Source organism: Zasmidium cellare (genome assembly GCF_010093935.1).
Source record: "Zasmidium cellare ATCC 36951 unplaced genomic scaffold M409scaffold_5, whole genome shotgun sequence".
NCBI classification, from domain to species: domain Eukaryota; kingdom Fungi; phylum Ascomycota; class Dothideomycetes; order Mycosphaerellales; family Mycosphaerellaceae; genus Zasmidium; species Zasmidium cellare.
Window position 1 is genome coordinate 661274 of NW_022986949.1, and position 12314 is coordinate 673587.

Below are 12314 nucleotides of genomic sequence, written 5' to 3' on the forward strand. Positions count from 1 at the left end.
TGTGTGTGAGATTATGATGGTTATGACTTTCTTTTTGCCAAGATACACTTTTCGTCGTTTTATGTAGGTGAATATGGCCTTGAAGAACCATCTGGGTATCGTGAAGCCTAGTCGTACATGCTCTCCTCTTCGTCCTCTTCCTCATCGTCGTCATCCAGCAGGTCAACGGCTTGCGACGGCCGTGGCGGTTCAGAAGGTCCAGGTCTGGAAGATCGCGGCTCTTGCTTGGGGTTGACTGGTGGGTCATCAACATCCATACCATCGATATTCGTAGCATCTTCCTCGTCATCGTCGTTATCGTCAATGATTTGATGGGCCCTGTGCTGAGTACCATTCGTAGGCCGATCGTCGTCTTCCTCATCTTCCTCCATCTCCATCTCTCTGGCTTTTTGCAGTCGCTTGATCTTCCTGACGACAATGGGATCCACCTTTAGATCGCTCTTCGAGAGCATCTGTGTACAACCACCAACAGGACATTGCACGGCCTTCTCGCCAGGACGCCCATTGACAGGTGGCATGCGTTGAGCTGAGTTGCCGATGAATTCGAGGATGTGTACCTTCTCGAAACTGTGCGGACACTTTGTGGAGGTGATGGGGTGTTCGAACTCTCTGAGACTGAGCGAGCATTTCGTGCTGATCGTCGCTCGACTGACCGCAATATCGTCATCTGAATCGTCGTCCCCATCTGCGTTCGTCACTCCGAGAGCTGCGACTGTGCCATCATCGTTGAACCACTCCGTATAGTGAGGTAGAGGAACTTCATCGTCTCGGTACTGAGCGTCGTGTACTGCTCGTTTGAAGGTTCTGTAGTCGTTATCCTCCGCGTATCTGGTGGTGTGATTGAACGACTGATATCGGGTCTTCATCTCCTCCAATCTCTTATTGAAGACATCAAGCGGTGGATTCACAGGTGCAGTGCCAGCTGCAGGATCGGTAGGGTCGAAATCGGGCAACTCCTCGCCATCCGACTCTTCCTCTCCGTCTTCATCATTCTGCCGTCTTCTCGTCCGCTGCGACCTCGTATTCAGAGTGCTTGCTTGAGTGCTAGCATTGGTCCTCGCATCGTCTGCAGTTGCGGTGACAGCGTCCGCCATGTGCTTCACCGCGTGCTTGGCATCCACAATCTTGCGAATCCTCTGCTCCATGCGATCTGTCATGCCTTTGACCTTGTTGCTCATTTGTGCCAAATCTTCTTCCAACTCATTTAGCGTCCCATCTTCTCCGTCGTCCTCTTCGTCTGCATCTTCGGCTGCCCGCCTGCGCTTCTCCTTCACTCTCTGCAGACTCTGAACCCTCTCGAAAAGTACATCATTGATGTCCGTGGCTGCTTCTGTGACATGTGTATGGGCGCTGTCTAGGCGGTCGTTCAATTTGGATCCGTTGTGTGTTCGTGCGAGTTGGGCGAGTGCGCGTTGCGCGGCCGGGTTGAGGGAGAACTCGGGCGGTTCGTATTCAGGCAATTCAGTGTTGCTGGTGCCTGCTATAGCACGACCAGTCCCGGCATTTGACTGTCTCGAAGGTGTGGGCTGGACGGTCGACTGTCGTGCTCGTGTTGCCATGTTTGGGGGTGGTGTTGTTCGGTGATGGTGGAGACGCGTCTGGCGACGCGATTAGATTGAATGTTGATTAAGCTGTCCCGGAATCGGGCCGAGCGCCGACGAAGATCTCGAAATTGACGAGACAACACTTCACTCTTCGCCCTCACAGAATCATTTGGACGAACATCCCTCTGCATGTCGAGAATGAAAGGCGTGATCGAATCAACCCGCACGACAGAAATTGGATCGATGTTACAAGAGAAACAACGAATACCCCGAACACCGCAAGCTTTCTCACAAGCCAGAGGTTCCCACGAGAGCATGATCGCTTTCACCAGTGAGAAGAAAGCCATTTCTTTCAAAGCTTGAGTCAGGGGAAGCACTGAAGCCGATGGACGAATACTGGCCACTTGTGCGCTCAAAGGCCATCATGATCCCATGCCGGACTATTTACATACCCTCGAGAGAAAATCCTATCAACCAGCACCGAACACGCCTTGCGCTCATGGAAATGCCCACCTATTTCACTAGACCGCTGGATGTGATGTGTCAAGCTCACCTCTTGGCCGGGTCCTCTGGATTGCCGCGCTGGTGTAAGGAAGATATGCCAAGCCTCAGCTTCCAGGTCACAGAAGCCCCACCAAACGATATCTGACTGTGCCAATGCGTGGCTCTTCTAATCATTAGTGCCATTGCCGACTGGAAGGGGTTTTCGGAGATACCTGCAAGTCCTTCTCTCATCGATGTTCCATGGCGCGGCCCCCTACTTGGTGATGAAGTTCAGGTAATCGGCCACGATCAAAGTCACCATCCTGCAACCTGTCAGTGTCTGCTAAACACTCTAACTGGCCTTACTTACGCGTGTGGCGCAATGCGTGTGTAGTATGTTCCGAAGCCACGATAGAAACGCAACGGACCCTCCTCCCTGAGCACCTTTTGGAAGCAATCGAAGAAACCCTTGTACGGGAGAGTTCCGTCTGGTTTCCTGGACTGCTTCTGGAGCCTGGTCTTGATGAAATCGAACGGCAGACTGAAGAACGATGCAAAGAACCCTGCTACGGCGGATGCAGTGAGAGTCTGAGCTCGTGGTCCCAGAGATGAATCTTTCAGCTGAGCTTTGGCCTCAGAGAAGAACGCAAGCTGTCCAAAGTTCAATGCCATGGCCCGGATCACTGTTGGAGTCGCTCCAGCCCATAATCGAGTGACTCCCTCGTTTTTGGCGATCCTCATCAACGCATCGCCGACTCCTCTGTAGTTCGCCCGCTCTGCCTTCGGCTTCAACCCATCACTTTGCATCCGGATGAGGGCCAAATCTGCTGGATTGCCAACGAACGCTGCCAAGCCGCCTGCAGTCAAGCCTGCAGCAGCACGTTCTTTGAAGCCAACTTTTCGGCCATCTTTCTCTGCGGAAGCGCTCAGCGACTTCATGAAGGTATCAAAGAATCCCAGGCGTGCAGTGGTATATACGGCCTGCCTCAGAAGACCAGCAGAAAGACCGGTATAAAGGTCCATGACCTTGCCAGCGGCAATGATCTCTCTTGTCACACTCAGAGGTGTTGGCTTGGGACCCGTCTTCACACCCTCTCCAGCAAGCTGCAGGCGGACCTTGATCATATCGATCGGTTGTATGCATGATGTTGCGACCATACCTGCAGCTCCACCGTTGACGAATGGCAATGCTGCACGCATGAATGGGGTATGTAAGAAGTCTCTGGTCGCTTGTTGCGGGTTCTCCGACGCCTTTTGCATGGCTGCTGGAGCATCTTCTGCAACACCTTTCGCAGCGTTGACGGCCTCGTTGGCCTTTCGCTTCGCAGCTTCCACCACAGAGGAACTCATGATGTCGTCGTGTGTTCGTCAAGGTGGGTGTATGTGTGCTCTCAAGTTTGCTGACGTTTGGTAGAGCAGCAAGCGTGAAGAGGTGGAGTGGAGTGGGAGGGTCGGTGGGGATTCACGTCTGTGTTCCGTCAGGCCGTGCTCCATGTTTGTATGATCGCAACTCAAACGACGAGTTCGATCGGGTTGCGACATCGCAAATTAACGCTCCTTCGCTTCCCACTCCGCCCTCAACATCCGGCTTCACGAGCCCCAGACATTGGCTACGAGCGAGAGGCGTGGTATCTGGCTTTGTCCCGATTGTACCCGTGGGTTTATCACTTACATGTGAAAGGCCAACTGCTTGATACCCGATACCGCTTGGCCCCACCACAGTCATCAGCTCTCCCCAACAATGTCGCCTTCACGCTGGTCGCAGGGTAGTCGATACGTATTCACAAACAGCAGTCGCCACGTTTGTCAAGAAACGGTGTGACCTTGAGAGGAGCAAATAGAGCTATCTAAAGCTCCAAGAGTGGCTCACACAGATCCGCGGTAAGCAGGCAAAGACAGACGCTCGTGGGATCGAAGCAACGAGGCGCCCGCCCTGGATATCAGCAAGATCACCTGCCTGGCACAGAGCTACCAGCATACAACCCTTCTGACCGCTGTCGTTGTACCTCTGTATCTTTGAGGGGTTTCGTCCAGTCACGAAGCTCTGTGCCTCTGTCTGTAACGTGACGAGGCTCGAATGAGAAGCATCCAGGCTCGCGACAAGGAACACATGCTGGACGACGCAGAGCCTCCTACATTGCAGCTATCCGACGGACCGGACGCAGGCCGGATCGATCCGGTATTTGTTGAGAGACGTTATGGCCGCCCAACTGCTGCAGTTTGACAGCTCCATACAACAACAAACAACGATCCAATCCGTCGCCAGCCATTACTCACAACGAGAGACGGGCAATCCGACCTCGCAAGAACAGAGTGAGACCGCATAGCTGGGAGCTTCGTCATGCGGGGTACTTTTCGTGGCACGCGTGGATGGATGCGGGACGAGCGGTTCGAGACAAGCCGTCGCAGCTCTCACGTGCGGCCGTGTCTTCTTCCTACTTTGTCCGATCCCGAGCTTCGCTTCGGCGTTAAAGTAGTGGCTGATTATTGCTGCTCAACTTTGCCGGGGAAACGATCCGGATGATTGTGGAGGGCAGGGATGTCTTTGGACTTCAACTTGTTCTGGGTATCTTCAAGATGCTGCCGGAGAGTTTCCAGTGAGCGCGTACACTCTACCGATGCACGCTTAGGATTCAACAGCATCATTCCCACTGCCAATAACGACCCAGCCTCGTTGGCTTGCTAAACATTTCTCCGTGGCCTAACTACCATCATCCCACGGCGATTCATCGAAATAAACAGCCTGGTCTACTTTCTGGATTTGCACTTACAACCGAGTCCACAATCCGCCCGTAAAGCCGAGCGAGCAGAGTTCGGTTACTCGGCTAAACGATTTGTTCTCACGCCGCGTTTCGCCGACGTTTCGGTACAGCCTGTGATGTTCCCGAAGCGAAGGCTTTGTGGAAACATTAGAGACGACGTTCTTCTGGGCGCGCATGTCAATGGCCGGACAGTCACTCTACCAAAGCAGGGATGGTTGGCAAGGTAGGCAGAAAGTATTGGATGCTCATTCATGCGCAACCGTTCTAGCCAGCCAGCAATTGGATCACTCTGGAAATGCACCTCTGTACCATTTTGCTTGCTGTTTGCTTAGCACTGGCCAGACCTGTGACAGTTGGAGAACTTCACCGAAGGATTCATTCAGCTCCGAGGAGAGTATGTCAACTCGCCTCACGGAGATTTGGCCATTGCTTCGACCGTGCAGCCTTGCAGGTATGCTGTTAATCTTCACAGAGTACCGCCAATGCTGGGGAAGGCTGCCATAGTTCATCTACAACCTCATATCATCTTCCGAGCTCCCCGGCCTGCCCGAAATAAGTTACACCCCTACACAACCACGATCACGACCACAGCAACCTCTACTCCTAACTCCCCGGCCGCCTCGAAGGACCTCCACAACACTCCCTCCCGCACTGCCAACAATCTCAATGCCACTTACCGTCATCTCTCCCTCCAATCTCTGGAACACCCCGTTGGAAATCAGCCACACTCTCGTAATCCTCTCAGGAACGCCACCCTTTCGACCAATATACTTCTCATAATCCGCAAAGAGATCTCGCTCTTCGTGCAGCCACTCGCCGAGACCAGTCGTGCCGGATCGGATCACGACGTGGTACTCGCGGGCCTCCCAGGTCGGCAAGGGACACCAATAACCATATTCGACAGGCAGCTCCCAGGACCAAGTGTAGGTTATGTCCTAACAAAAACACAATCAGCTCATTCCTCCAGCGAGGAGGCTGTAACACTCACCCTCCCGTTCTCAAACTCAAAAGCAACACTCAAATAATCATGACTAAACGTCGTATCCTCCCTCAACCTCGACGGCAGCGCATCAATCTTCCAATCCCACTTCACTTTGACACCCTTCTCAAACACAAGCGTCGGTTCCAGATCTTTCATCAGAATCCCGATACTCTTGTCCGGTTTTGCGTGGATGCATTTCTTATGGTCTTGAGTGGAAAGAGAGCTATATAGGGTTGATGTCCCCAAAAACCAGAAATGGTACCATTCCGGCGGGAGGTTCGTCGCGGACTCAGCTTGCGGGCGTTGAGATTCGGCCTTGATGAGTTCTGAATCGTTACTCAAGTTTGAGAGGAGTTTCCCAACATCTACCCCGTCTTTCCAAACCACCACCAAAACCTCTATCTTCCCATCCCCGCCGTTCTCGTAAATCGCTATATCCCCCACGACTCGCCCGCTTTTCTCCTGCCACCAAGCGGGGAACTGGTTCGCGAGATACAGTTCTCCTTTCTCGCCTGACTTGACGCTGAAAGTATTCGTGTCCCTGGTCGAGTTGAAGACTTTCCCATTGACGCCCACACGAAACCAGAGCGCGAACTGCGGCGGGACGAAGAGATCCAATACCCTAGAACGCCACACCCGACCACTCGCGAAAGTTGAGACCTGCTGGCCTGGTTGAAGATTCAATCCCGTAGGCGTTCAAGGGAGGATATTGGCTGGGCGGGTTATGAACTTGGATGTCTCAATCGAACTCGCTACATCGGGATTCTGGAGAAAATTTTCGAAATGCGCTTCGAAGGCCTTCGCATCTGGATCATTGGATTCGGGGACGGTTGTGTAGTTCGGTGCTTCGGTGTGTTGGTAGCGCGTCCTGGCCGTTTCGATGATGTGTGGTTCTTGGGATTCTTTGGCTGCGAGCCAGGTTTGGAAGAATTCGTCTTTGGTGAGGGACATGGTGGATATCCGTTGTTAGGGGGCACTCTCTGGATTTAGTGTTCAGATTCGAAGTGCTTTGGCGTCGTTGGGATGGATGTGTTTCTTGGAGTTGAGGTCATATGGGTGGAGGTGGAGCTCTAGCTCTAAGCAATGCAGTGACTTTTCCACTGGGCCGAAAGGATCGGCATCAGGTCTAGGTTGTTAGTCGATCGATGGTTGGAGATCTAGCTAATTTCTTGTTTCTTGTTTGGAATAAGAGTGATACATTGTATGAGCACTCGTAGTACGCCGATGACAGGGGTTTGCGATTGAACTATTGACCGGTATTTGTCCAGAAGCCCTTCCTAAGGAAAATATGCGACAATAATCGCAGGCCTCATCGTTGATATGACTCAAGACTCTCCTTTGATATCCCAGGCAGAGCATTACACAGAACGACTCTAAAGGTCTCAGGGCCAATAGTCCCCCCTTCGAAACAACGGAAACCACTGGTCAAACCGATTCCACGGATCGTATATTCTTTTCAGCTGTTGCAATCGCGGCAAGCTTTGTCCGTACATCGTCGAAAGACTTTGGTCCCCGTGGGCAAAATTGATGTAGCTGGAGAATCTTATTGTCAGTACGATGTTCAAGGGCATTTGAGGGATTGAGACCGACCTGCTGTTTTGAGCTGTACCAGCCGTCGCCCACAGCATCGACCTCACGCTCGCAGCCCACGTAGTAGCTTGTTCGTCCAAAGCAGGATCGGTATAGCTTGGCAAGATGATATGGTGGCGGCCCAGGTCTCGCCACGGGTACGAAGACGTCAGGGCAGACTCGAGGGAAGTGTTTGGTCGCGGATAGTTTTCTGAGAGGATGGTCGAGCTTGTACCGAAGGCAGTAGGGTTCGACGCTATGAAGGCCTCGTAGGAGTGGAAAACCTCAACCCAAGTGTCGACATCGAGACGCGCGGTCGAGGCTCCATATGCTGGCTTGCGGCCCCCTCGGGTGCAGAAGGAGTCGCCTGCTGAATTCCACTGTTCGTAGGGTAGCTCGCCGCCGGTGATATTTACGGGGTTCAGATTGAGGATTGGAGCGAAGGCTGTGCGGGCGGCAGACTCATCGCCGACGTAGAATGGCACGACGACAATGGCTGGAGTATATGACGGTGCTCCAGATGTGGCAAAGTAGAAGTCGAACTCCATCTCTGGTGTGAGCTTCAACGTGCTGAGTACCTCCATCAGGGGTCTGATCTGGTCCCGAGAGAGAGTGATGCTGGCCTGCCAGGCGTAGTTCTGTCCCGCTGGTATCGGATACACCTTGACCACCGCTGAAGTGACGATGCCAAAGTTAGGACCCGCTCCACGGATGGCCCACCAAAGATCTGGATGGTAAGTGGCACTGGTTTGGACGACTTCTCCGGATGCTAAGACCACCGTTGCGGAGATGAGTTGGTCTACGCTCAAGCCATAGAGTCCGTCGATTCGACTCTGACCTCCGCCCAAGGCTGCGCCAAGGAACCCGAGGCAGTTGCACGTGGCGGTTCCAATTCTAGCGCTCCTGCTCGCTGCGGCTGCGACCAGCTCTCGCACTGTGATGCCTCCTTGGATGGTTGCTTGTGTTTCGTCGTGGTTGAAAGTGACCTGATTGAGATTGCTGATGTCTATCATTAGACCGCAACCACTCAGGTTGAATGTGTCCGCCCAGCCGTTACCTCCATTCTGGAGAAGGAAAGGGTAGTTGTGTCTATTGGCGTAGCGAACCTGTTGTATAATCCGTAAGTCTTTTAACGAGTCTGGATCTTTCCGCTACAGGACTCACCACTTGAGCTACATCTCCCTCTGTCGCCGCCGTTATGTATAGAGCGGGGTTCGGCTCATCATATGTACTCCATCGAAAGTTTGCCGGAATGTTGCTGCTCACGGTGGCGTTGTGTGAGAGAAGCTGCGCGAGATCTTGCTGGGTTTCATTTTGACAGAAAGCAGCTTTTGCAGAGACTGTGATAGCACTCAGTGCCGCAACTGTTGCCAGCGAGCCTAGCATCGAGGTCATTTCTCGGGGAGAAATTAGAGCAATTCAGATCGGGGGCAGGGAGATGGTGTCTTCAGCAACCGGTCGGCACACACTTGCAAATGATTCGATCCAAGTAATGTTCGTAGATAGTCTGGGGATATCGTTTCATTTTGTTCTTCCACGTTGGCGATGTCATCCCGTTGAGCAGCCATGAGGGACTGCAGAGTGTACCCTCATGCACTTTGCGTACAGGAATTGGCGGGAATTCCAGAATGAGCAAGGCCAGGACGTGCACGTGTGATCTGACAGCCTCATGTGGGTACACGTCTCGATGAGTATGTTCTGCGGCAGGCAAAATTCCGTATGTCTCCAGCCGTCAGTATTCCATATGTGTGGTTCTGGCAGCCCGCGAACTTCTCGCACGCCAAGCCAGTTTCGACAACTTATGCGTATGACGGGCTGTCGAACCCTACATGGCTTTATGCATGATGAGCAAGACAGAGAGTCTGCCCTAGATTTTCGTGAACTGCGGCTCAAGAGGAAAGCATGCCGGGCCGACCACGGAACAGTAATAGGAAGGTGCTTAGGAAAGCTGCGAGCCTTGCCGTCTACAGCCAGCCAGGCTAGCGTATGCAAAGGGTTGTTTGCCCCTGAATCTTTCGTGTTAGCCCTGGACGTCGCCCTATGCAAACAATCGTGGTTTTCACCACCAAAGTGCCAGGATGAACACGGCATCGCCATACCTGGCCGCTGAGCGATCTTAAGTATGTACATTTGCTCAATATGGGAGTTGTATCGATGGCAGAGCGCGTGCTCGGCCAAGTCTATTACAGCCATGAGGCTGGCGGAGACGTCGTCCGACATGGCGGTGTTTCTTTCCGGGCACTCGCGCAACCAGCACCGTTCTCTCTGCCCAGCTGATTGCTGTCGAGAATATGAAGGGAGGCAATTCGGTTCCACCAAGGCGCTCCGAAATCCAGTGCAATCTGGTCCGGACACCGATTCTGAACTTTGCCCTTTCCACCATTCGGTGGGCCAACAGACTCGCCACAACCACCCTCGGGCTATGCTTCTTCAATCGGCAGTGCTCGAAACGGTCTTGAGCCCTACATGTCAATTCTCCCTCGATGTTGACTGCGAAGCAGTAGCTCTCACTTACAGTCCAGGCCATCGCCAGCTGCAAGTTAAGCACACTATCACACATTCAGGAATGCACGACCTCCCCTGTGGTTGAGATCGATCGAAGACAATCTCTCTCTTCTGACCAGCATGGCTTGCATTATATCCTCTTGGGATTGAGTTTCCCGTGTAGCAAGCGGTCTGGACAATGAGATGGCTTGGGAAGCTTCAATATGGATGTCCTGTGGGAAGCCATGTATTGGGGCCTCAAGCCCGAAGAGGTTGATGACGAGGGGACATTGGTCGAAGGGACGCCATGTCCGCCTCCTGATGGTGTTGATGATGCCGAAAGGATGATGCGTTGTGTTGGGCGGTCTACCTCGACCAGCATTTGGTGAGGACTGTGCTACTCTCGCCAGTGCCATTGACGTAGCAGGATGAATCTGGACCCAAGACGAGCACCGCGTCGAGGTCCTGGGAGCCGTCCGGAAGAGTGTTCCAAGAGTGAGGATCCGGCAAGCAAGAAGTCTTCGAGGCAACTTGGCTTAGATCCTCTGCATGCAGGGCAGTATAAAAGATCCAATTCTTCTTGCTGGCCTTTAGTACAAGATCCCCAGAACATTCATTGTCTATCACCCGAAGATGGAGTTGCCATCTTTATTCGCTCTCTTCACCATCTGCTCATTGTGCCTGGCTGCGCCGCAACCCATAGCAGCCAACAGTGCAGCAGCAGTGCCTGTGCAGCCGGAAACAATCTACACTTTCAACTCCAGCTTTATCCCTGAGAACACTCTTCTGCGCAATAACAACCAATTGCTCGTCACTTGCACGACTTGCCCATATATCTTCCAGCTGGACCCAACTCAGGGGCAAGATCAGACCCCAAAGGTAAGGTCCCAATGCAGACGATCCACGAAGATGTGTGTTGACAAGGTCTTGCAGCTAGTACACACTTTCAACGGATACGGCTCAGTGACGGGCATCGTCCAGCTGCAGAAAGACGTCTTCGCCGTGTCGGTGGGCAACTACACCATCTCCGGCGGACCCGTCAATGGCACCTGGAACATCTGGCTGCTCGATCTCCGCAGTTATGTGCCGCCCAGCTACGACCCCAGCAAAGTCACTGCGGTTCTGATGGGCTCGGCCACACAAGCGACCATCATCGACGGCCTGGCCATCGTCAACGCCAGCCGTGGTCTGATCGCCGGCACAGATTTCCAACAAGGCACGATCTGGTTGACAGATATCGCGCTGAACAGAACGACAGCACTCATCACCAGCGCCGACCTCGGTCCCAATGCTGGAGGCGCGACGGGTCCGCTGGGTCGAGCGGGAGTCAACGGCCTCAAGTTCAGAGATAGTCGCCTGTATTTCACCACAACCTCCTCCGGCAACTACGGCTACGTCCCCGTCAACACGCAGACAGGCCAAGCAACCGGGGGCATCACGACTCTCTTCGACTACTCTTTCCGCCTGGACGATTTCAACTTTGCTGCCTCGGGTAATGTCTACTTCACGACGTTTGATAGCTCGCCGAATGGAGGGATTTATCGAAGAGCGAGTGGCACGCCGGCTGGGCAGAATGGCACGACGGAGGTGATTGCTGAGTATGGGACGAATTCGGTGATTGCGAATGATACCGGGAGTGGATGTAATGTGATCTTTTCGGCGGCGTTGAGGAACCAGGTCTTGAGGGCGAGGCTGGAGGGGGCTTGTTGAGGTTCTGTTGGCGACCGGGTTGGTGGTATGGACGGGTGTAGGGAGATAACTGCTGAAGGTTCAGTAGTCGTAGTGAAGTGAGTGCGAGGAGTCGAATCGCTTGCGGCTGAAGTGAAATCGCAAGCTTGGCTCCTTTCACATGCATATCAGATCTGGTCCAGGTGACCAATATTGGAGATATCATGTGCAGCTTGGATAGTCGAGTGCACTAGGCGTGCTGTAGAGATAGCAGAGCTGCGCACGGGAGTGATCGCGTGGTGAAGACAAAGCCGAATGCCAATGCTCACTGTGACGATCACGTAGCTGTCCGTCCAAAAGCAACAACCCGCATGTCAACAAGAGTCCCCACATGAGCAGACCGTATCGACGGACACCTGCGTCCTCTTCAGACGCTTCCCGACCTTTCCACCGGTAGTCGCCGTCTGCAGCAAACCGCGGGAGAAGTCTGGGACAAACAGAGGTGAAGGGATGTAATGAGGGAGGAAAACCTCACCAGCACATGCGACCTATAGAATCTCTCGTGGCTCAATTTGGTAGAGCGTCGGAGTCCGGATCCGAAGGTTGCACGTTCGAGTCGTGCCGGGAGAGATTAGAATCGTGGTTGAATTCGTTTTTGGCTTTTTGGGTGTTTGTGTGGGCGGGCCACAAAAAAGCGGCCAGCTCAAACCAGACTTCGAAGGCCAGCAAGGATGAGGTCGGGCATATCCTCTTTCTGCACAAGAACAGGTTGTAGTTATATATATAGCTCTTCAGGTTCTCTCACCGGTTGCAAGCAAACCA

At 53.3% G+C, this 12314-nt stretch overlaps 5 protein-coding genes and 1 non-coding gene across 6 annotated transcripts; 2 read left to right on the plus strand and 4 right to left on the minus strand.

Annotated features, from left to right (window-relative positions):
- Positions 1-107: 107 nt before the first annotated feature.
- On the minus strand, positions 108-1559 carry M409DRAFT_18536 (uncharacterized protein; the record flags this gene model as incomplete). The annotated part of the gene is made up of 1 exon (XM_033804543.1): positions 108-1559. One exon carries the CDS (start codon positions 1557-1559, stop codon positions 108-110), a length of 1452 nt encoding a protein of 483 aa, XP_033672308.1.
- A 742-nt stretch (positions 1560-2301) lies between these two features.
- Positions 2302-3377, minus strand: M409DRAFT_18537 (uncharacterized protein; the record flags this gene model as incomplete). Its single annotated transcript, XM_033804544.1, has 2 exons — positions 2302-2350; positions 2398-3377. 2 exons carry the CDS (start codon positions 3375-3377, stop codon positions 2302-2304), a joined length of 1029 nt encoding a protein of 342 aa, XP_033672309.1.
- A 1934-nt stretch (positions 3378-5311) lies between these two features.
- Positions 5312-6722, minus strand: M409DRAFT_50863 (uncharacterized protein; the record flags this gene model as incomplete). Its single annotated transcript, XM_033811655.1, has 4 exons — positions 5312-5332; positions 5467-5724; positions 5778-6439; positions 6521-6722. 4 exons carry the CDS (start codon positions 6720-6722, stop codon positions 5312-5314), a joined length of 1143 nt encoding a protein of 380 aa, XP_033672310.1.
- Positions 6723-7153: 431 nt separating this feature from the next.
- On the minus strand, positions 7154-9431 carry M409DRAFT_63700 (uncharacterized protein; the record flags this gene model as incomplete). The annotated part of the gene is made up of 3 exons (XM_033815719.1): positions 7154-8446; positions 8505-8680; positions 9407-9431. The coding sequence occupies 3 exons, from the start codon at positions 9429-9431 to the stop codon at positions 7154-7156; spliced, it is 1494 nt and encodes a 497-aa protein (XP_033672311.1).
- A 1026-nt stretch (positions 9432-10457) lies between these two features.
- On the plus strand, positions 10458-11534 carry M409DRAFT_18540 (uncharacterized protein; the record flags this gene model as incomplete). The annotated part of the gene is made up of 2 exons (XM_033804545.1): positions 10458-10703; positions 10758-11534. The coding sequence occupies 2 exons, from the start codon at positions 10458-10460 to the stop codon at positions 11532-11534; spliced, it is 1023 nt and encodes a 340-aa protein (XP_033672312.1).
- A 514-nt stretch (positions 11535-12048) lies between these two features.
- M409DRAFT_t13 lies at positions 12049-12122 on the plus strand. The gene has a single exon. It is a non-coding gene; the product is annotated as a tRNA-Arg (tRNA).
- The last annotated feature ends 192 nt before the right edge of the window (positions 12123-12314 follow it).